This window comes from Heterocephalus glaber, unplaced genomic scaffold (genome assembly GCF_053883595.1).
Source record: "Heterocephalus glaber isolate CG9 unplaced genomic scaffold, H.glaber_assembly_v1.0 deba00001072, whole genome shotgun sequence".
Lineage (NCBI taxonomy): Eukaryota > Metazoa > Chordata > Mammalia > Rodentia > Bathyergidae > Heterocephalus > Heterocephalus glaber.
The window spans coordinates 921,086-942,072 of NW_028258189.1; the positions used below are offsets into that span (position 1 = coordinate 921,086).

Sequence of the window (20,987 nt, forward strand, 5' to 3'; positions counted from 1 at the left end):
AGCAGCCGTAGAGGGTCAAGAAGACTGCCATTGGCACCCAATCCCAGCGGCCCGTTTCCACGGCCTCCGCACATGCAGAGGGCTGGCCGGCCGCCCCGATGAGGCTATAGCCTGCAGCTGAGCCCTGTGGCCAGCTGCCAGCCACAGGCCCAAGCAGGTAAACTCTGGAAGTCTGTCTCTCTGGCTCCAAAATCAGGCCAAATCCTACAAATTGTCCAATACAGTGGACCCTTGACCAATGAGCTCAATTCGTTGCGAGGGCTGGTTGGAACTCAAGTTACAATGAAGGCTCAGGCTCCTCTACACAGCCTTCAGAGTCTCTCCTGTACACAGGCAGAGCTCAGTGACCTTAGAGAGACCCAGAGCTCTTTAAGGGTTCAATTTGTATCTGAGACCACCTGGAAATACAGGTGGCCGGCATTTGGGTCATAACTCAAGACTTTGTTGGTAAGTTAACACTAAAATTCCAGTCATAACCCAACTTGTTCATCTGTCAGGCCAGTCATAACTGCAGGGTCCACTGTAGTTTCTACAAGTGACATAAAGGCCATGTGCCTAGCACAGAATAAAAAGACCAAGACTGCAGCGTCTTTAGTCACTATTCATTCGGTCTAAAATTCTGGAGCAGAAAAAGAAGAAAAGACCTGGCGTGTCCCACCACATCATTCACTGCCTGTCCGCTGATGTGGGGTATGACTCTCAAGCTTTGAAGAGCAAAGCAACCAGTTGCAGCTGTTCCTGCAGTCTCCCATCACAGCAAGTCACCAGTCATTGGTGAGCTCTGAGAAATCAGTGTCTGTGCGGAAGACTTTCCGCAAATGTTTGAACTCAGCGATTTCATTTCCAATCTGAAGAAATCGTAGCACGATGTCCATAGTGGCCCAGAGCTGGATAGAGCAGAGAAAAGCATGTGCCTTAAAGCATGCTGCAGCTCTGGGGAGGGAGCTTTTGTGTTTGAGGACCTGTAGGCCAGCTCACTTTTCATATGCGGAGGGGAAACTCCTGAGCCACTACCTCTTCCTGCGCAGCAGCTTCCTGCCCTGCATGGCAACTTCCTCTGTGTTCCTGTCCTGCTGTGAGACAGGCTGTCCCCTGTGCTGTGGTGGCATCTCCCCAAGCAGTGGCCAGACCTGAAGATAGCTTTCATTCTGCAAAAATCTATTTTCTCCTACCAGGTGAGAGAGAAGCAGCCCTTGTCAAGCCTGCTCTCTCAAGGGTGACTTAGTCAGCTTTGTGTTACTGTAATAAAACGCTTGGGGAACTGGCTTATAAAGAAAGTGTTTGCTTGGGCTCATAGTTCTGGAGACTCCGGACCGGTATCAGGTGGCCCTATGACTTTGGGCCTCTGGCCAGTGTGGCACATGGCACATGGCAGAGCAAAGCACTTATGTCCGAGCCAGAAAGTACAGTGGAGAGACCAGGGTCTCAAAGCCATCAAGACCACGGCCCCAAAGCCCCACCACCCAGTAGTGTCCCACTCGGCACCAAGCCTTTACCACCGGAGCCTAGGGGGACACTCAGCACCCTAGCCGTGGCTGTAGCATTCAGCATGGCTTGTCACACTGTCCCCGAGCCTGCTGGGATCCAGCACCGGGCTGGGGCAGGTGGGTTGGAGCACCTGCAGCTCCACATGGGGCCGGAAGCCTTGGAACCAAGATGGTCACTTTGTGGAGAAACAGCTCTGGAGCAGGGGAGCAGGATGGTGCTGGAGGGCAGGGCAGGGTCACATGCGGAAGGAATGGTGGTGTTTCCCGTGGGAGCTGCCTGTGTGGAGGAGCCGCCACGGCGAGGGTCACCCCATCACTGTCCACCCTGTCTCGGGAGCAGATGCTTGTCATCTCCCTGCCTGCCGGGGAGCCTCTGCCCCCTCAAGGCACTGATTGCTCTCAGGCATGGCAGAAATACCCTGGCCCTGGCCCCTCCTGTAGCGGTATCCGCCTGAGGACAGTGGGACCCTGGGGACACTCCATGCCATAGGAAGATGAGTGCTGGATTCTTTTTCTCTTAGCAACTCGTCATGAAACTTGCTTGAGCTTGGAACACCTGCCACCAACTCACACCGAATCAGAAAGTTCCTTAAATCCCAGCCAGAGCCTGGTGTGGTGGTGCCTGTGATCCCAGAGCTTGGGAGGCTGAAGCAGGATTGCTGCAGAGTTCAAGGACAGCCTGAACTATATGTATAGCGAGACCCTGTCTTAAAAAATAAAAGAACAGGGCTGGGATTTAGCTCAGTGGTTCCGCTGCCTGCCTCGCAAGTTCAATCCCTGGTACCCAAAACAATAACAGGCCGGAGCAAAGAAGCGCATGTCCCCTGCCCCTCTTCAGATCCCCACATCGGGGGATGGGTGCCTGTTCAAATGGAGCTGTTCCAAGGACCCCCCAGCCCCAAAGAACCGAGTCCCCCCCCCCTCAGGTGTGTGGCCCTTGCTCAGGCTCTCGCCCCGAGCCACAGCCCAAGACCCCTTGGTACCCTGCTCAGACCAGCCCACCCATCCGGCGGAGCCTTCCCAGGCTGCCTGTGTCCAGTGTGCAGTGTCCTCTGCACCTCCTTGAGCTCACTAGGGCCCCATACTGCAGGCTGGCCGGGGACACCAGGCCGCCTCCGGTCATCGTGCCCCATGAGATCCTCAGAAGAGGAGCAAGTGTGGCTTTTCTGGTCGCCACAGTGCCTCCAGGGAGGGCTGGAGTTCAAGGCAGTGGGCATCTCGCCCCTGAGGACTGCAGGCTTTTTCGTATTTTTTTGTGCACATTGGAGCAGGAGCAGTGTAGTCATCGACAACTGCCACCAAATGAACAGTGAGTCCTTTTCTGCCCAGGGTTTTTCACCAAAATCCTTTACAGAAAAGATGTGAAGAAGTGTGCTTGTAGGGCTGGGGATGTAGCTGGTGGTGCCACGCCTGCCTGGCAAGCGCAAGGTTCTGAGTTCGATTCCCAGTACTGGGGAAAAAAAAGAAGTGTGCTTGACTATACTGTAAACTTGACCAGCTAGAACTATTGCCACCCGTCTGATAATAGACTGTCCTGTCACTTCCTCTCTCACTCACATGAGGCAGGGGCTGGGAAAGGACAAATAGTTGCTGTTTGAAGCTGTGAGGCCCTAAATTCTGCCATCTTAGCTGCTCCTGCAACCAGGCAGGCGGCTTCCACCACGGGCATCTGTCCCCCAGCCTCGCAGGCAGGAGGCCAAGGTCCAGCTGTGGGCAGGGCCGGGTCCTGCCAAGGGACTCCTCTGTCCTTGCCTGAGGCACCACCTTCCTCCTGTGTCCCTCGTGACTCGTTTTACCTCAGTCTCTCCGTAAAGACCCCGTCTATAGACCCGTCCTGGGGCACCGCGGTCAGGACTCACCGCGTGGCTTGTTGGGTATGCCACCCAGCCGCAGGCAGAGTGAACGTGAGCGTGGCGGTGCCGCTCGCCTTTGCCTACAGGAATAGGCAGCGCTGAGCTGGACTCCCCGACGGGCGGCTGCCCAGTTCTAAGGATGAGTAACTGCTTTTCTCCCTCAGTCAGATGTGCAGGCTGCCTGCACGTGCGTTCTGTTGCTGCAGTGGAACGCCCGGGGCTGAGTGCTTTATAAAGAAAGCCTAGTTACTTAGCTCGCAGTTCTGGAGCCTGGAAGTGCAGGCGTTGGCGTGCCAGCTGCGCCGCACACGTGTGAGGGGAGAGGACCAGGTGGAACTGGGACCCCCAGCAGACTGGGAGTGACTGTCCTCTAGGTGCCACCTCTTCAGGGGCCATCACCTCTTAACATCCCCAAGGCAGGGCGCCCGGCTTCCAGCACGCGAGCCCTGGGGTCCAATCACACCCAGCCGCAGAGGAGTGAGGCATCGGGCAGCGCAGCGTTGCTCCAGGAGGCGGTGTCCGGGCGCTGCCCAGCCAGGGTGCTGCGGGCACCTCCCCTGTGTACCTGAGCGTGTGTCTTTGCCTCTCTATGACAGACCGCCACTCGAAGCCCATGGAGATCGACGGGGACGTTGAAATCGCACCCAGCAAAGCCACTGTCCTGCGGGGCCATGAGTCTGAAGTTTTCATCTGTGCCTGGAACCCGGTCAGCGACCTGCTGGCTTCCGGGTAAGGGCTTCAGGATGGGGCGCCCCGAGGTCCCAGGCATGAGCCTGGGTGAGCTCCCTGCCCTGGGGACGCCAGCCTCATCCCGAGCCACCCCGCTGGGTTTGGGGTGCGATGCAGAGCCAGTCACTCGGAGGGTGGCGAGCAGGGACAGTGGCAAGCTGGCTGCATGGACAGGACAGGCCACGTCGGTGGGGGAGGCCCACCTGGCCCGGGCAGCTGCACCAACGCCACTGTGTTTGCTCCCGCAGGTCAGGCGACTCTACCGCCAGGATCTGGAACCTCAACGAGAGCAGCAACGGGGGCCCCACACAGCTGGTGCTGAGGCACTGCATCCGCGAAGGGGGGCACGATGTCCCAAGCAACAAGGATGTCACCTCGCTGGACTGGAACGTAAGCCTTTTCCACCGGCGGAGACGAGATGCAGCTGAGCCGAGCTGAAAGGACACCCAGGCGGACGCCCCCAGGGCGGTGGGGCACGCCTGTAATCCCACCTGCTTGGGAGGCTGAGGCAGGGGGATCGCAAGTTTGAGCCCAGCCCGGGCGATTAGCAAAACCCTGCCTCAGAATAAAATGTTCAAAGGGCCAGGGCTGCAGCTGAGCGTTCCTTCCCCAACGCTGAATTATACATTTGCCCATGGTCCCTGTGTGTCAGCTACCACCCGCAAAGCTGGCCCAGGGTCCCCGATTCCAAGCACCTGTATAAGGTGGCCTTGCAGGCAGACTGCAGGCTGGGTGCTGGGAAGCCACCCCTTTCCATGAGGGATGCTGGGGCACCCTGCAGCGGGAAGACAGGCTCCCCAGGGTAGTTCCTCTGGGGAGATACTGAAGAAGTGTTCTGTGTCTCCTTCTGGTCCCCAGAGCGATGGGACACTCCTGGCCACAGGTTCCTATGATGGCTTTGCACGCATATGGACAGAAGATGGTAAGTCCTGCGTCCCCCCAAGTTGGGTCGGATGAGAGGTGCTTCCGCTCGTGACCAGCTGGTGACTCTGAAGTGTCAACGTGTTTGTTTTAACCTCCCAGGTAACTTGGCCAGCACCTTAGGCCAGCATAAAGGACCTATCTTTGCCTTGAAGTGGAACAAAAAGGGGAATTACATTTTGAGTGCTGGTGTAGACAAAGTGAGTATCGGCTTAAAATACACCGCTTTGATCTGTAGCTGCTTATTTATCATTAGTCTTGTGATGTCTTTGAATTCTTGGGCTTTCTGCTTCCCCTGAAGATATCAGAAGGGCTTGTTTAGGCTCTGTTTGCTTTTAAGGTCTTGCTCTTCCCTTTACAACACAGCATGTCATGGCGTTTTGTTGCTGTACAGACTTTGTGCGAGGCTTCCCCCTCTTTTTAAGTACATCTTTCAATGATGGAAAGAGGAAAATCTCCATGTCGCACACCTTAGTGTGGAAGGAGAAACTGGGCTGGGCACACTTGGCTGCCTTTCACCCCTGGCCATTTCAGTAACAAACATTTTTTCTCATTTCCCAGCTTCTGCTTTCCTCTCTGTTCTGCAGTTCCTTTGTAAACTGCTGCTTCCCCTATAGACCGCAGACTTCCCTGACACCCAGGTGCCAGGGTGGACTCCAGACGGCTCCTGGAGTCAAATCCCTTGCATTGTCCCCAGGCAGTGCTGCCAGGTAAACACAATGGCTTTACACCCAGGAGCATCTGGAGGGCAAGCAGGGCCAGAGGTAGGGAGACAGATCCGATGTGATGCGGCCAGTCGGCTCATCTGCTGGGCCTGTTTCCCCAGTTATCAGGTGACAGGCTGGCTGGAGTCCTGACCCTCATAGCCAGAACCCAGGAGGAATTGGTAGCCAAGGCTATTAGTCAGCCTTTCAGAGCTGTGACCAAAAAATGTGACCAGTGAAAAGGAGGGAAGGCTTAGTTTGGCTCATGGTTTCAGAGGTCTCAGTCCCTGGTTGGCTGGCTCCAAGGCAGAAACATCATGGCGGAAGAGCGTGGTGGAGGAAAGCTGCCATTTGTGGTTTAGAGGAAGCAGAGAGAAAGGGAAAGAGCCAGAGAGGAGAGGCCAGGGGTAAGACATCCCTTCCAACGTACACCCCTAGTGACCTGCTTCCTCCTACTAGGCTGCAACTCCTAACCTTTCCCTGTGACTCATGGTGCATTCATGGATGGATGAGGGTAGCATCCCACAGTCCTGTCACCTTCCAGACGCCCCACCTCTGAACACATGAGCCTTTGTGGGCATATTTTTTATCCAAACCATGAAACATGGCTGTGGAAAGAAAGTACCAAAAACTGAATACTGTACATTGCTTGGGTCTCCCACAGAGCTGAGCTGTACCTTCTATAAGGATTTCTGGATAATTTAAAAACCTTATTAGCTTTTGGTTCATTCAAGTTCTAAAACCTAGTATAATAGGCTTATCTGACCTCTACACACCATCACATTCTTGGACATGTCGTAGTTGTGTTTGGCAGACTGTGGCCCACACAGGCCTAATAATCTGGCCCGTTGCTTGTATTTTTAAATAAAGTTTTATTGGGACGCAGCCACACCCATTGCTGAGAATTCTCCAAGACTGCTTTCACATTATAATGGCCAAGTTAAGCAGCTGTGAGAGAGACAGTGCTTGCCAACTCCTCCACCAGTGTATAATGGTCTAGGTCAGTGGTGGTGAACCTTTTAGAGCTTTCAGTGATAACAAACAGCCTGCTGCAGCACATGTGCCATAGGTTCACCACCACTGGTCTGGATCAGTGAATCATTCCTCTGTCTCTCTCTCTCTCTCTCTCTCTCTCTCTCTCTCTCTCTCTCTCTCTCTCTCCCCCTCTCTCTCCCCCTCTGTGTGTGTGTGTGTGTGTGTGTGTGTGTGTGTGTGTGTGTGTCTCTCTCTCTCTCCTCAGTATGCAACTTGGCAACCTGACAGGTAATATGAAAACAGCTGAGTGGCTGTGGTTAGCACTCCCATCAGACTTCCCCAGGGTGCTCTAATTAGAGTGACACCCACATGGAACCCTTGGTTGCATATGCAGTCAGCCTTCAGGAATTGCTGGCTGAATTATTAAAGGAATCCAGGGAAATGGTAGCTGGCATTTACCAGTACTTTACTGCTGCGCATGTTAGTCCATCCGTGCTCCCAGGACAGGAACCAGGCACCAGGAAGCTCCGCCCCATTGGTAAAGGAGGAACTGGAGCTCAGAGTGGTCTGGTGTAGAGTAGCGGGGGACCTGGGTCACCAGTGACTACTGCCCGTGGCTTTCCTGAATTCTGAGCAGTTCTGTGCTCCCTGGCCTCCTTCCTGCCTTACGCTTGTAGCTTTCTTCCTGGTGACCAACTCTTGACTCTCCCGGGTCACTGAAAATGCATCCTCGGAATCCCGTGAGTCTCCGGGCCTATGCTGTCTGCCATGGTGACTCGGTCAAGCATGGCAGTGATGATCACAGTCACGCTTTTGACAGGATATACCCTTCCGGGAGAAAGCACAGCCTGTAGGATGCTGGTGTTGACCTTCCGTGTGTGCTTGACACAGGGCGGCTGAATGATGCTTCAAAAGTTCTTTTAGAACTTTTGTGTCATTAACGTTTTCTTTTGTCCAGGGCGTATTAAACATAAGTATCAATGGATAGTCTAATTATTGATATCATGTATGGAGTCATGCCAGAGAATTAGAAGCTTACATATTCTCTGCACTGCCAGATTTGCCTGTGCATGGCTAGATTAACAAGGGTTAGGGCACAGCTAAGAAACACAAATGACTTAGTCACTTAGTCATTGTGACTTAGTCTGGAACTGACCCCAAACCTAGAACAGCCAAGTCTTCACTTGCTGCTCTGAGTGTTTCTTCCAAAAACATCTACAGGCAACACAAAATTAGCTACATCTTCTTACAGCACAGTCTTACATTGTCCTTGGCAAAGAGGTGTAAAGAAAGAGGTTTCAGATAGAGCCAACAATCCCAGTTGAGGAAGGCTTCATTCCGGGAGAATTCCTCTGTGAATGCCTCGCTAGCATTCTTAAGGTCCTGAGGGTCCACTCTGACTTTGGTTTCGAAGGTGAACGTCTCCTCTTCCCCTAGCTTGGTGCCTGACCCACAGCAATTCAGCACTCCACTCCTGCATTCACAACATTTGAAACTGAGATTTGGGAGTTTTTCCCATCTGGGGATATTTGCAGACTTTACCAGCTGAGCATGTCTAATCTGAAAATACGAAATCAGAAATGCTCCAGGCCGGGGGAACGGGGCTCAGGGCTAGAGCACTCATCTAGCCTGCATGATGCCCTGGCTTCCATCCTAAATTCCAGCAAAGAAAACAAAACAAAGCTGCAGGGTCCAAAACTCTTTCTGGCATCATGGCAATTCTCTACTTCTTTTTTTGGTACCAGGGATCAAACTCAGGACCTTGCACTTTCGAGGCAGGTGCCGGAAATCATGGCAATTCTCGAAAAAGTTCTGGGTTCGGGTTTTTGAATTAGGGGTAGTCAGTGTTTACCCCCAATTCATGGAGTGACGGAGGGATTTTCAGAAATGCCCATTTCTGCAGCTCTTTCTTTGCAAAAATGCCAAAAAGACAGGCTTTGTTAGCGGTTTTCTCGTGGTTTCTAAAGAAACTCCCCATCCATTTCGGTGGGGCCGAGGGGGACCCCCCCCAGTTTTGGTAGCTTTGCCAGGTGTCTCCTGAGCCTGCTCAGCACGGGTGGCTGGCGTTCAGGGTGGCCTCCGTCAAGGGTAAAATAGACGCAGCACTCGCGACACCTAGGGTGGACAGCAAGGAATGTCAGGCGCCTCGTTCATATTTTTATGCCGATTACATGTTGAAACAACAGTATTTTGGCTGTATTGGCGTAAAATAAGTTCTCCAAGTTAACTTCACTAATGTCTTTCTTCCTCGTGTTTAATGGAAAATGCCCCAGGGCTCACAGGCCTGATTTGGAAGGAAGTCGGGCTGATTATCTTTTCTCACAGGACGCGTTTTTCTGGAGGAGTCTCTGTGAGAGCAGCTACTAACTTTTCCCTTTGTTTGCGGAACAGACGACGATAATTTGGGACGCCCACACCGGAGAAGCCAAGCAGCAGTTTCCTTTCCATTCCGGTGAGCTTGCTTTTGTCTGGAGGGGCACGGGCTGACCCCGGAAGTGGTTATTCAGCCGGGCCAGTGTTGCGGAGAAAGGGGGATAAGGTCAAGAGCCCCGAGGCTCTCACGAACCGCGTCACTGGGATTGGAAGTGCGGGGACAGCCTGGAATACTCCAGAACCCAAGGCCCGCCCGCACCGAGTCTTCCCCCGTCAGGGGCGGGCACTGAGGGGGTCCCCGCCAAGCCAGGAGGTCTCTGACGGGGTCAAAGACCGGGGAGAGAAAGGCAGTCTGGGACTGCAGGCCAGAGAGAGCTGGGCCCTCTTCCCACTTGTGTTCACTTGCCTTTCCGGGATGCACATAAGCCAGGCCCAGTAGTGTCCACCTGTAATCCCAGCTACTGGGGAAGCTGAGGCAGGGGGATCACAAATTCAAAGGCAGTCTGGGCAATTTAGGGAGACTCTGTCTCGAAATAAAAAAATAAAAAGGGCTGGGGGTGTAACTCAGGGTTAGAGAACCTGCCCTAGCATGCACGAGGCCCTGGGTTCGGTCCCCAGTACCACTGGAAGAAAGAGAAAAAGAAAAAAGAAGCTCATGTAAGATGACGTTTTGCAGTGAAGGGCTGATGAGAATATTGTGGCTGGTGGCTTGCAGAAACCCGGCTGTCGTGTTTCCTGAGAGCCCCTGCCTCCGGATTCACCACCTCGGTGTTTGTGGCTGCTGGATGACTGAGCTACACCCCTGCCCCCTTTTTATTTTAGCTTGAGATAGGATCTTGCTGACTTGTCCAGAGTGGCCTTGGATTTCTGCTCCTCCTGCCTCAGCCTCCTGAGTAGCTAAGATAGCTGGTGTGCGCTATGCCTGCCTCTTTCCTCTCCCTCCTCCCCCTTCCCCTCCCCCTCTTCCTCCCCTTTCCTTCCCCTCCCACCCATCTCGCCTTTACTCCTCATCCCTGCCTGCAGAGACAGATCCAAAGTCCACTTCTCACTGGCTCCCTGGCTCTCTCCCTGGCTCGCCTTGGTGCAGTGGGATGGTGATAAATGTCCAGAAAAGGAACCAGAAGGTCAAGAATGAGAACCACGAGCAGGACGGGATGCAGGGATCAGAGAGCTTTCCCCAGCTGCTATCCTGCTACATCTGGTCTTCCTGCCATGATAAAGAACCACACTCTGAGACAGGAAGTGGGCAAGTGTCCACACTCTGAGACAGGAAGTAGGCAAGTGTCCACACTGCGAGACAGGAAGTGGGCAAGTGTCCACACTCCGAGACAGGTAGTGTGCAAGTGTCCACCCTCCGAGACAGGAAGTGGGCAGGTGTCCACACTGCGAGACAGGAAGTGGGCAGGTGTCCACACTCCGAGACAGGAAGTGGGCAAGAGACCACACTCTAAGAGACAGGAAGTGGGCAAGTGTCCACACTGCGAGACAGGAAGTGGGCAAGAGTCCAGAGAGGGCTGGGGTTCAAGAGGTGGCATGAGGAGGTGGCTGGTGACAGGAACAAGGCACCCCCAGGAGCGAGGGAGGAGGAGGACGCTCTTCCCAGTCCTGAACTGTGCATCTGCTGCAGTGTCCCGGGGGATTCTTGGGAGACCAGTTGCCCACCAGGCGGGGGGATGCATTAGTGTGTGGCAGATTTGTTTAATTAAAATAACTTTTTTTTTTTTTTGGTCCCCTGGATGGAACTCAGGATCTTGCACTTTCAAAGCAAGCATGGTACCACTGAGCTAAACCCCTGGCCCAAACTGAAGTATCTTGAACATAGACTATGCCGTCTTCTCCTTCTCCCTTTGGCCCTGCCCTATCTAAAAATAAACCCAGTCCCCCAAGGGGCACGGGCGGGCAGCCCCCTGCTTGTCACCCCTCTTTCTCACCCGTACAGTGGAGCCAGACCTGCAACACACCCTGGGGCTCAGGAAACGTCCCACGGTCTCCTTCCAGAGGCAGGTAGTTGTCCCTACAAACTGGAAGGAGAGTCTTTCAGGTCTTTGAAGGAAAGAACCCACCTTCCCACTAGATGAGGCTTGCTTTAGTTGACTGTGGTTTAGTTTTTCTAACTCACCCGAGCTGTGCGCAGTCAGAGTGTGAACGTCTTCCCTCTGCCCTGCCCGCAGCCCCGGCTCTCGATGTGGACTGGCAGAACAACATGACCTTCGCCTCCTGTAGCACGGACATGTGTATTCACGTGTGCAGACTCGGCTGCGACCGCCCAGTCAAAACCTTCCAAGGACACATGGTAAGCGGGTGTCCTGACGACTGGACACAAGTTCATGTGTGTGTGATGTGCGGGCTGATTCTTTTATACCTAGAATTCAAAGATGTGGTGACCGCAGACCTGTTATTCTTCAGCCCTTAGCTCCTGGGACTGTTGCAGCTGCCCCAGAGGGTTGCGACAGCCCAGCTGTGGGTAGCAATTGAGAAAAGCAGACCCTGGCATGACCCAGGTGGTGGGTTTTGTAGCAGACTTTAAAGCAGCTATGAGAATGTGTGAGGACATGAAAGAAAAGGTGCTCATAATAAATGAACAGATGGAACATGTCCACAGAGAATGGAAATCTGCATTGTGACAAACCAGAGGGAGAGTTGAGAACTGAGGTGGACAGGTTCTGTAATGAAAATCTTACTGGAGGAGTTTACAGCAGGTTGGAGATTGCAGACGTAAAGTTAGTGCACCTAAAGAAACATGGCAGAGATTGGGCAATTCAGAGAACATGAGCAACTGCAAAAATGAATAGTGGTTTCACACCCCATGTGACAGTATCATGTACTCTACGCTTGTGGAACAGGGAAAGAAAAGGGATAATGGAACAGAAAATATATTTGATGCAGTCACAGCCACGTTTTCCTACTTGGCATCAACATTCAATCCAAGATACTCAGCAAACCCCCAAGCAGAACAAATATAAAGAGAATCAGGGCCGGGGATTTAGCTCAGTGGTTCCGCCACCTGGCCCAAAAATGCAAGGACCTGAGTTCAATTCCAGGTACCCAAAAAATCAATATAAATCAATAATAAATAAAGAGAATCACACTTGTATCCCCAGGTGTAGTATGGTCACCAGACAACAGAATTCAAGGTAAAAATCATGAACACACCATCGGGGAGCAGCAGTGTGACCGGCACTTGACATGGCAGCTTCCTTACAGGATGGCAGGTCCCTCCTCAGTAGCACAACCCCCGAGAGCACCTCACATCTTCCCAGCCCTGTCCGAAATGCCCCCGCCTTCAGCAGCCTCGGTCCCACCCCAAACCCTCCCCATATTCCCAGCTGCCGTGCAAACCCGCCCACTCCCGCTTCCTGTTGGGGCGCCTCATCCTTGGCCTTGAGGTGGCTGCCAGTGTGGGAGGGCTGTGCCCATAGGCCGAGGAAAAAAGAGCTGCCACCGCGCCAGTGTGGCAACTGACAGATTCCCCTGCCTGCGGCGCGCCTGGCTCCGTGGTCCCAGCCTCCTGGAGCAGGGCCTTTTCGAGCGCCTCTTCCCTTTCCCCAGCCAGCCGTGCCACGCGGAACACAGATGTGGCCTTGTCACTTCTCCACTTCACATCCTTCAAACCTCGGTGTCCCTAGAAAGGAACCTGACCATCTGGTTTGTCACCCACCCCGGAGCACCTGGGAGCGTGCACTTCTTCAGAAAATGAATTGTGCGGGTGAAATGATTTCTTAGGCCAAGACAGCAGGCGTAATGTTTACTTCCCCGTCCACCAAAAGACAAACGTGCGGCTGGGGATTTAGCTCAGTGGCACTGCGGCTGCCTCACAAGTGCAAGGTCCTGAGTTCGAGCCCCATCAGAAAAGAAAAAGACAAATTGCAGTGATGAACTTAGAGGGGTAACTGTTATGTTAAAGTGCATAGAAAGATCATGGTCAAAGTCTGGCGCTCACGATGACTGGCTTTATTGCTTCTATTTGCTGTGTTTGTCATACGTGAATTCTTCATTCAGCTTCCTCCCTCGTAGAGTCTTTTTTCCTCAAAGAAATACAGATGAGCATGGCTGATTATGTGTGGTAGATGCTGTGCTTTTGTGTAAATGAAAAGACAGAGTGAGAAGAAAAAATACGGGTTTGTATGTTGGGTTCTTTGAAATCCAGGGTAAATCCTGGAAGCTCTTTGCAGCGCTGATGGAGCGCGACCGCCCCCTGGTGGACAGTGGCCGCCATGGCAACTCAGTCTTCAGTTGTCTTCTATTTGCAACTCTGCTCTCTTGCAGAATGAGGTCAATGCCATCAAGTGGGATCCTTCTGGAATGTTGCTAGCATCCTGCTCTGATGACATGACATTAAAGGTAAGCCCCTTCCTGGGCACCCAGCAGCTGACTGGCCTACTGACACCCATGGGCTCGTGGGTGTCTCGCGGGGGACAAGAATAATAAGAATAATAAGTGTTGCTTATTTATCCCCAATGTTTCCTCTAGATCTGGAGTATGAAGCAGGACACGTGTGTGCACGATCTTCAAGCGCACAGCAAAGAGATATACACCATCAAGTGGAGCCCCATGGGGCCTGCCACCAGCATCCCCAACGCCAGCATCATGTTAGCGAGGTAGAGAGAAGTCAGCCAGGGCCCCTGGCTCTGTTCCTCAGCTCAGTGGCCTGCCATTGGCTGAGCACTTGGCCAGGAAAACTCATACGCCAAGAGCAGAAGAGCCCGCTGGAAGGTGCTGGCAGTGGGTTAGAGCCCAGCCAGACTACACAGCGTGTAGTGGGAGGGGCCAGCCAGCTATAAACAGGGTCCTCGCTGGACATGCACGTGGTTCCAGCAGCCACCCAGGATAAGAAGACGCAGGGGGCTCAGTCCCTGGGTTACATGGCCTTGAATCTGCATAGAACCTGTGCACTTGATGACTGCTATGCCTAAACAGTGGCAATGCTGTGTAAATAGTTGTTAGACTGTGTTGTTTTGGGACTGACAAAATGTCTGTGTGTGTTCAGTACAGATGTGGTTCTTTTTTTTTTTGGTACCAGGGATCAAACTCAGAACCTTAAGCTTGCCAGGGAGGCACTATGCTGCTGAGCTAAATCCCCAGCCCAAATTCACACATTCTTTTTTTTTTTTCCCTCAGTATCAGGGATTGAACTCAGGACCTTGCACTTGCCAGGCAGGCGCGGTGCCACTGAGCTACATCCCCAGCCCTGTGGTTCTTTTTTTATGCTGGTGTTTTTGTTGGCTTGCTTGCCTTCCTGTTTGCTTGTTCTGTGGGACTAGGATGAAACCCAGGACTTCGAGGGTACCAGGAAAGCACTCCTCCGCTGAGCTGTACACCAGCCCTCTTGGGTGTTTTTGATCTGCAGCTGGCTGAATCTGCGGGTGTGGAATAGGCTGAAAGGAAGGGATGGCAGGATCGATGGGAGGCAAGGATCGTGTTAACTGTGAGACCAGCGGGACGGGTGCATTCTGTCTCCAGGCTTCAGACACTTTGCTTTTTGTTAAGTAGCATTGGGCTTGAGCCCAGACTAAGCAAGTGCTCAACTAGTGAGCCCTGGCCCCAGCCTGGCTCTGGGACTTTAATAAGATTCTGAGACCCGAAGCCAGGAAACAGGATAGTCTGGAAACCATGCTGTGGATCGCTGGGGTTTGGCTCCATGGAATGTGGATGTTTGTTAAGAAGATCTAAGAGGGATATTCAGTTAACAGGCAGTCGGGGTTTATTCTGGGTAGTCCCACAGAAGGGGAAGAGGTGGCAGGTAGGCAGCGGGGTGCATGGCAGCAAGGACTCCTGTGGAAGCGTCCATCCCAAGGCCGAATCTGAGAGACAGTGGGAAAGAATTCAGGCATCAGCTGTGTGGCTGAATCAGGATAACCCAAAGGCCATCACTCTCCTATTCCAAGCCCTTGTCCTAAAATCCACTTACAACTCTTTTATTACCTTTGCTGCCTTGTGTGCTCCATGTTGTTTCTGCTTGGCCATGACTGTTTTTCATTCCTGCCTTGGAATCAGCTGATTATGGACTGAAACTTCTATAAACTAGTATGGATAATATAATAAAATGAAAACGGAGAACCTGGAAGGAAGCTCCCCTGCCGCCATCCCAAGCTCCTAGGGCAGAGAAGCTGAGCCGGTCCCAGCACCCACACCCAGAAGGAAGCTCCCACACTACCATCCCAAGCTCCTAGGGCAGAGAAAGTGAGTCGCGTGCATGCCAGAAGCAACCCCACACCCCCAGGGAAATGAGAAGACATGTAAACAAGTCTCAAAAACAGACTTCTGGATCACCTACAGCAACCCCAAAGGGAAAGCAGATGGAACAAGCTGATACTCAACCACCTGGACTCTCTGAACTGGCAACAAAAGAGGATCTGGGAAAAATGAAATCAGAAATAATTACTCAGAAAATAGCAAAGATTTTGCTCATGGTGCAAGACATGATTAATAAGTCCAGAGAGGACACAGATAAAAAAAATAGAGGAACTGAGGAACATGATAGAATCCCAACACAGGAAACAAATGGAATCCATAAAACAGATGCAAACAGATTTCCAGGAGATTAAAAACTCCATCGAAAGTCTGCAGAGCAGAATGAACCAATGTGAGGATAGAATTTCAAATATAAAAGATTGCAGTTAGTGACCAGGAAAATAAAAATCGCTTTAAAATTGTAAAGGAACATGACAAATCAATCAGCAGCTGCTATACGATGCAAAGAAGAACATAAGACTGATGGGAGTCAATGAAGAAACAGGAGAGAGTACAGATGACATAAAAAAACTCTTCACAGAAGTGATGGCAGAAAACTTCCCAAGGAGGGGAAAAGAACTTGACATACAGATAAGTGAGGCATATAGGACTCCAAATAGCCTTGATCAAAAAAAATCCACACATAGGCATATAATAGTTAGGATCCCAGAAATGCAACAGAAGAACAAAATTCTACAAGCAGTGAGAGAAAAGAAACAAACCACATACGAACGAAGAAAGCCCATCAGAATCACAGCAGACTTCTCAACACAAACCATCAAGGCAAGAAGAGCTCGGAGTGATGTATTTCAAGCCCTATAGGAAAACAGCCTCCAACCCAGATTGATGTACCCTGCAAAGGTATCTTTCAAAATTGATGGAGAAATAAGATACTTTCATGACAAAGAGCACCTCAGGAACTTCATGAATACCAAACTGGCACTCCAAAAAATTTTAGACAATACCCTAAGAAAAGACAATGAGGATCACAACCCCAGGAAACCCAGCAAAATGAATCCATTGGGTGTGACAAATTAAATGCAAGGGGGAGAATCCAACAAAAAGAAAAAGTCATGACAAGGCTTTTAAAACTTTTAACTTCATCTCCCTAATGAGTGTATGATACAATCTGGTTATTGTATTGATTAGTATTTTTCTGATTCTAGAGTTGCACACATTTCCTTGTGCTGTACTGGCTGTTTATCATCTTCTTATGTCTACTTTTTAATTGGGTTGTCTATTAATGAGCTCTAAGAATTCTTTATATATTCTGGCCATAGGTTATATGCATTGTAAATATGGTCTGTTTAAGGACTACTTTTCATTTTAATGATGTCATTTAAAGTTCTAAATTTTGATGGAATCTCATTTATTAGTTTTTCTTTTATACATCATGTCTTTTGTATCCTAGGTAGTTCTTGCCTACGCTGAATTCATAAATATTTTCCCTTATAATTTCTTCTTAAAGTTTTATACTTTTAGGCTTTCTTATTTAGGTTAATAGATCCCTTCAAGTTATTTTCATGTATGGAAATAAAGGGTTGCGGTCAATTTTTTATATACGGATACCAAGTGTTCTAGTGCCGTTTGCTGAAAACACTTTCTCTTCCTCAGCTCTTGAATTGAGTTTATATTCTATAAAATGCTAATGTTAAATAATCTTTCAAAACTCAGTGGACCATATATGTGTGGTTCTATTGCTAGATTCTCTGTTTTATTCAAATGATCTATATGTCTTTCCTTACACCAACAGTGCCTTGATTACTGTAGCTTTAGAAGAAGTCTTAAAATTAGGTACTAAATGTCTTCCAACACTTTTTTTTTTTAACTTTTCTAGGTCCTTTGTACTCCTACATAACTTTTAAATTTCAATATCCAGGGCCAGGGATTTGCTCACTGGTTTTGCCACCTGCTGCGCAAGCGCAAGGACCCGAGTTCAATCCCCAGCACCAAAAAAAAAAAAAAAAAATTTCAATATCCAGTTCTTCATTTATAGCAAGTCTACATAGAGCTGAATTTTTATATATACCTTGTGTTTTCTAATCCTGCTAAATTCAAATACAAGCTCTTGGGCCTCCTAGAGATTCCTTAGTATTTTCTCTGTAGATCATCATTTCATCTACATATAAAGATTTTGCTTCTACCTTGCCAATCCTATCCTAATTGTGTCATTTTATTGCCAGACTCTTTTGGTTGGGCCTAGGTTTCAAAGTTTAATGGACAGATAAGGAGTAAGCATAACTGTCCTTGTTCCCCAACCTTAAGGAGAAAGCATTGTGTCTTCTCCTTATTCATATAAGGCGTTCTCGCTGGAAGTATGGAGTACATGTCTTTAATCTGTTGAGAAGGTTCTGTTCTACTTCTAGTCTCCTGATAGCTTTTATCATGAACAGCTGTAGAACTTAGTCCAATACATTTTCTCCAACTAGTGACAGGATCATATGGCTTTTTCCTTTCCTCTGTTAAAATGATGACTTTTGGGGTGTGGATCTTCCAATACTGAACCAACCCTGCCATCCCTATAACAAAACCACTTTCTACATATGCCAGATCTGACTTCTAATAGTTTGTTTTATTAAACATATTTCTATCTATGTTCATACTTTTTTCTTCTATTATCTTTATCCAGTTTTAGTATTAGCACAATGTTGAGTTCCTAAAATGAGGGGAAAAGTGTTCCTTCTTTTTTCTGCTTTAATTGTTTGATATAATTTATCAGTTAAAATGTATATGAGCCTGCTGTTGTCATATAGATAGGTTTTCAAGCTAGGAATATACTTTCTTTAATAGGTGCTATTCAAAGTTTATATTTCCTCCAGAGCTAGTTTCATTAATTTGTCTTCCAAGGTACTTCTTAGAAGTTGTCAAATTTATTTCAAAACATTTTTGAAATATGCTTTCTGTATCCTTTTAAATTCTGTAAAATCTGTGGTAATATCTCCTAGATCTCGATATTATAATTTTAAAAATGTATAACTGATATTGTGTAACAGGAAGAAAAGGTCTAAAGGAGCAGGGGAAGTGGGAGGGGTAGGGGAAGGGAAAAAAGGGAAAAGAAAAAATATGAGATAAGGAAAGAAACAGAAACAAAGTCTTTGCAAATAGGGAAGGGTGGAGGGGGTGAAGGGAGGGCAAGGGAAGGGGAAAAAAAAAGAAGCAAGATACTCATGTAAAGGCACAAGATCCCAATGATGAATGTAACCATTTTATACCGAAAATGTACCAATAAACTTAATGAGGAAAAAAAATGAAAACAAAAACAAAATAAAATCCTCTTACATTGCAATGATACAGTATTACACACTCTAATCATTTTTTGAAGTCTAGGAAGGTGCTTTTGTGACACACAGCACCCATTAGGAGTATAAACTCTCCTTTTGTCACCAAGTACAAAAGGGACCCTCAGTACCTTGGGGCTCTCTGTTGAGTGGAAGAAAACCACATAACAACTTGGCAATTCATATACTGTCCTTCTTAATTTGAAAACAACTAAAATTTGCGGCACTTGGCAGTGTAATCTTGTATGTGGATGTGACTGTCTTTTAATGCCTCTTGGGTTAAAAATTTCTTTTAAATGTGTATCTACTCAGTTTGCTGGGGTTTTTTTCTGATTATAGCTAGACACATTATTTAGTTGCTAAAATAGGTATGGGTTGTAAATTGTAGGAGTGCTTTAAGTGTCCCACCAAAGTATTTATCATTCATAATGATAGAAAGTGAAGAAACACATGAATATGGATATCAATTTATGTCCCTAATAACAGCACCAAAACTTATTTTTTGGTTTTATGACTAGCTATTTTTCTTTTTCTGGTATCAGGGATCGAACTCAGGACCTTGCGCTTGCCAGGCAGGCGCAGCGCCACTGAGCTACATCCCCGGCCCTTCAGCTTTGTGTCTTATGCGTGTGAGTTTACCTTTCAGAAGAAGAAGGGCTCACTGGTTTATTGTGTCTTGGACGGGAAGGCTGGGAAAATTAAAAAGGAAAACTCGTGTGAGATCTGCTGTGCGCCGTGGAGGTTTAGACGGCGTGCTTACGTGCGTGTGCTTCCTCTGCTGTCTTCCCAGTGCTTCGTTTGATTCTACGGTTCGACTGTGGGATGTGGAGCGAGGCGTCTGTATCCACACGTTAACCAAGCATCAGGAACCTGTCTACAGTGTAGCGTTCAGCCCTGATGGGAAGTATTTGGCCAGTGGCTCCTTCGACAAGTGTGTGCATATCTGGGATACTCAGGTAACCAACCTCTCGGTCCCCGTGGTTGAACCCTCCTCGCAAACATGCCCAAGCAGCCAGGTGGGCTGTGGGTCCTGGCCGGGCAGGACCTCGGGCTCAGCATTGAGTTGCGGAGATGGAGAGTGGGCTGAACTCCCCGACTGGGTGCTGTCTGCGGGGAGTGCTCTGGGAGGGGTCCCCACCTTCTCTTGGCTTTTTCCGAATCCCCGGCAGGGAACCTGCCTTGTGCCTGGGGAAAGCACGGCCCAGTTGTGTTCTGCCTGGGAGTAGTGCCCGGGGGTGTGTCCCTTCATCTGAGCTTTCCAGGGGGACCCACCAACTCCATCAGCACTGCTGTGGAGCCAGTCGGGGCCGGAAGGAGTATGTGTGACTGTCAGATGAAAGCGTCACATGGGTATCAGGACTGGGTTGTCCTTTCTCTGGGGACTGACAAGAGGTGGGATTGGAGTAAATTAGCCATTGTGGGCATCTCTGGCAACAGAAGAGTCTTCACATGGCCCAGAGTGGCTGAGAAAGTCTCAGCAACACCAGTGGGGGAGCACTTGCCTGGCATACACAAGGCCCTGGGTTCCGCCTCCAGCACCCCAAGGAAAAAGCCAGTGGGGAACCCATGAGCCAAAGTTCCCCATCGGCTAAGTGTGTGTCTCTCGGAACACCTGTCTTAGGCTGCCTGGTGCCATTGGTCATTGACTGACAACAGCCATGGCCCAGGCTGAGACAAGGTACCAGTTCTGAAGGTGGCTGGAGGTGAGGTCTCCTCGGGCCACGACTAGCAGAACGTTTACAGGAGATCCTTCCAACTCCTCTGTGCCTGAAAGTTTCCCTGGTCAACTATAAGGGGCAGGGAGCAGAGTCCAGCCCACAACCCAGCTCTCAGGAGCTGGGCACAGCGTGTGACGGTTGCTTTGCTTTACAGAGCGGAAGTCTGGTCCACAGCTACCGAGGCACGGGCGGCATCTTCGAGGTGTGCTGGAATGCTCGAGGCGACAAAGTGGGTGCCAGCGCGTCCGACGGCTCTGTAAGTGACACCCTGGTTTGTCGGGGATGGGGGCACATCCCGTCCAAATGATGTGGAGGAAAGGTGCTTGGGTGGCGCCATGTCTGGAAATAGCCTTTTGTCCCTTCCAGAAGGCTCTGCCCCCAGAGATGATCAGGCGAACCTGGAGCCATTTTATCTCCATATTTGTGCCTCAGCCCAGGCCCCCTGGTGACAAGACATACTCTTTCCCTCTGCATGGGTCCCTTGGGTCCCCATGGGCCTTGTTCTGCCCCAGGGGGACATCTAGGAGGTTCGGGGATTTTTCTTGATCCAGCTTTTCCTTGACCCGACTTTTGCTTGAGTGCGGCTGGTCAGATGCTCAGAAACTGGCCTGCTACTAGAGATTCTCTGGCCCTCATGCTTCTGTTCCAATAAAACTTCATTTATAAATACATCAGAGGCTGTCCAGGTGTGGTCCCAGAGCCATAGTTATGCCGCCCT

The 20,987-nt window shown here is 50.0% G+C and overlaps 1 protein-coding gene across 4 annotated transcripts in view; it reads left to right on the top strand.

Moving 5' to 3' along the window:
- The window catches only part of Tbl1x (transducin beta like 1 X-linked), a 210,516-nt gene that overhangs the window by 186,568 nt on the left and 2,961 nt on the right, over positions 1-20,987 (top strand). For all 4 annotated transcript variants that reach the window (XM_004867357.4, XM_013066478.3, XM_087209899.1 and 1 more), the window contains 10 exons: positions 3,937-4,069; positions 4,318-4,459; positions 4,928-4,991; positions 5,093-5,190; positions 9,061-9,121; positions 11,214-11,335; positions 13,309-13,383; positions 13,513-13,640; positions 19,342-19,507; positions 20,424-20,525. In XM_004867357.4, the coding sequence (XP_004867414.2) occupies positions 3,937-4,069; positions 4,318-4,459; positions 4,928-4,991; positions 5,093-5,190; positions 9,061-9,121; positions 11,214-11,335; positions 13,309-13,383; positions 13,513-13,640; positions 19,342-19,507; positions 20,424-20,525 (1,091 nt within the window). The remainder of the gene's footprint in view (positions 1-3,936; positions 4,070-4,317; positions 4,460-4,927; positions 4,992-5,092; positions 5,191-9,060; positions 9,122-11,213; positions 11,336-13,308; positions 13,384-13,512; positions 13,641-19,341; positions 19,508-20,423; positions 20,526-20,987) is intronic.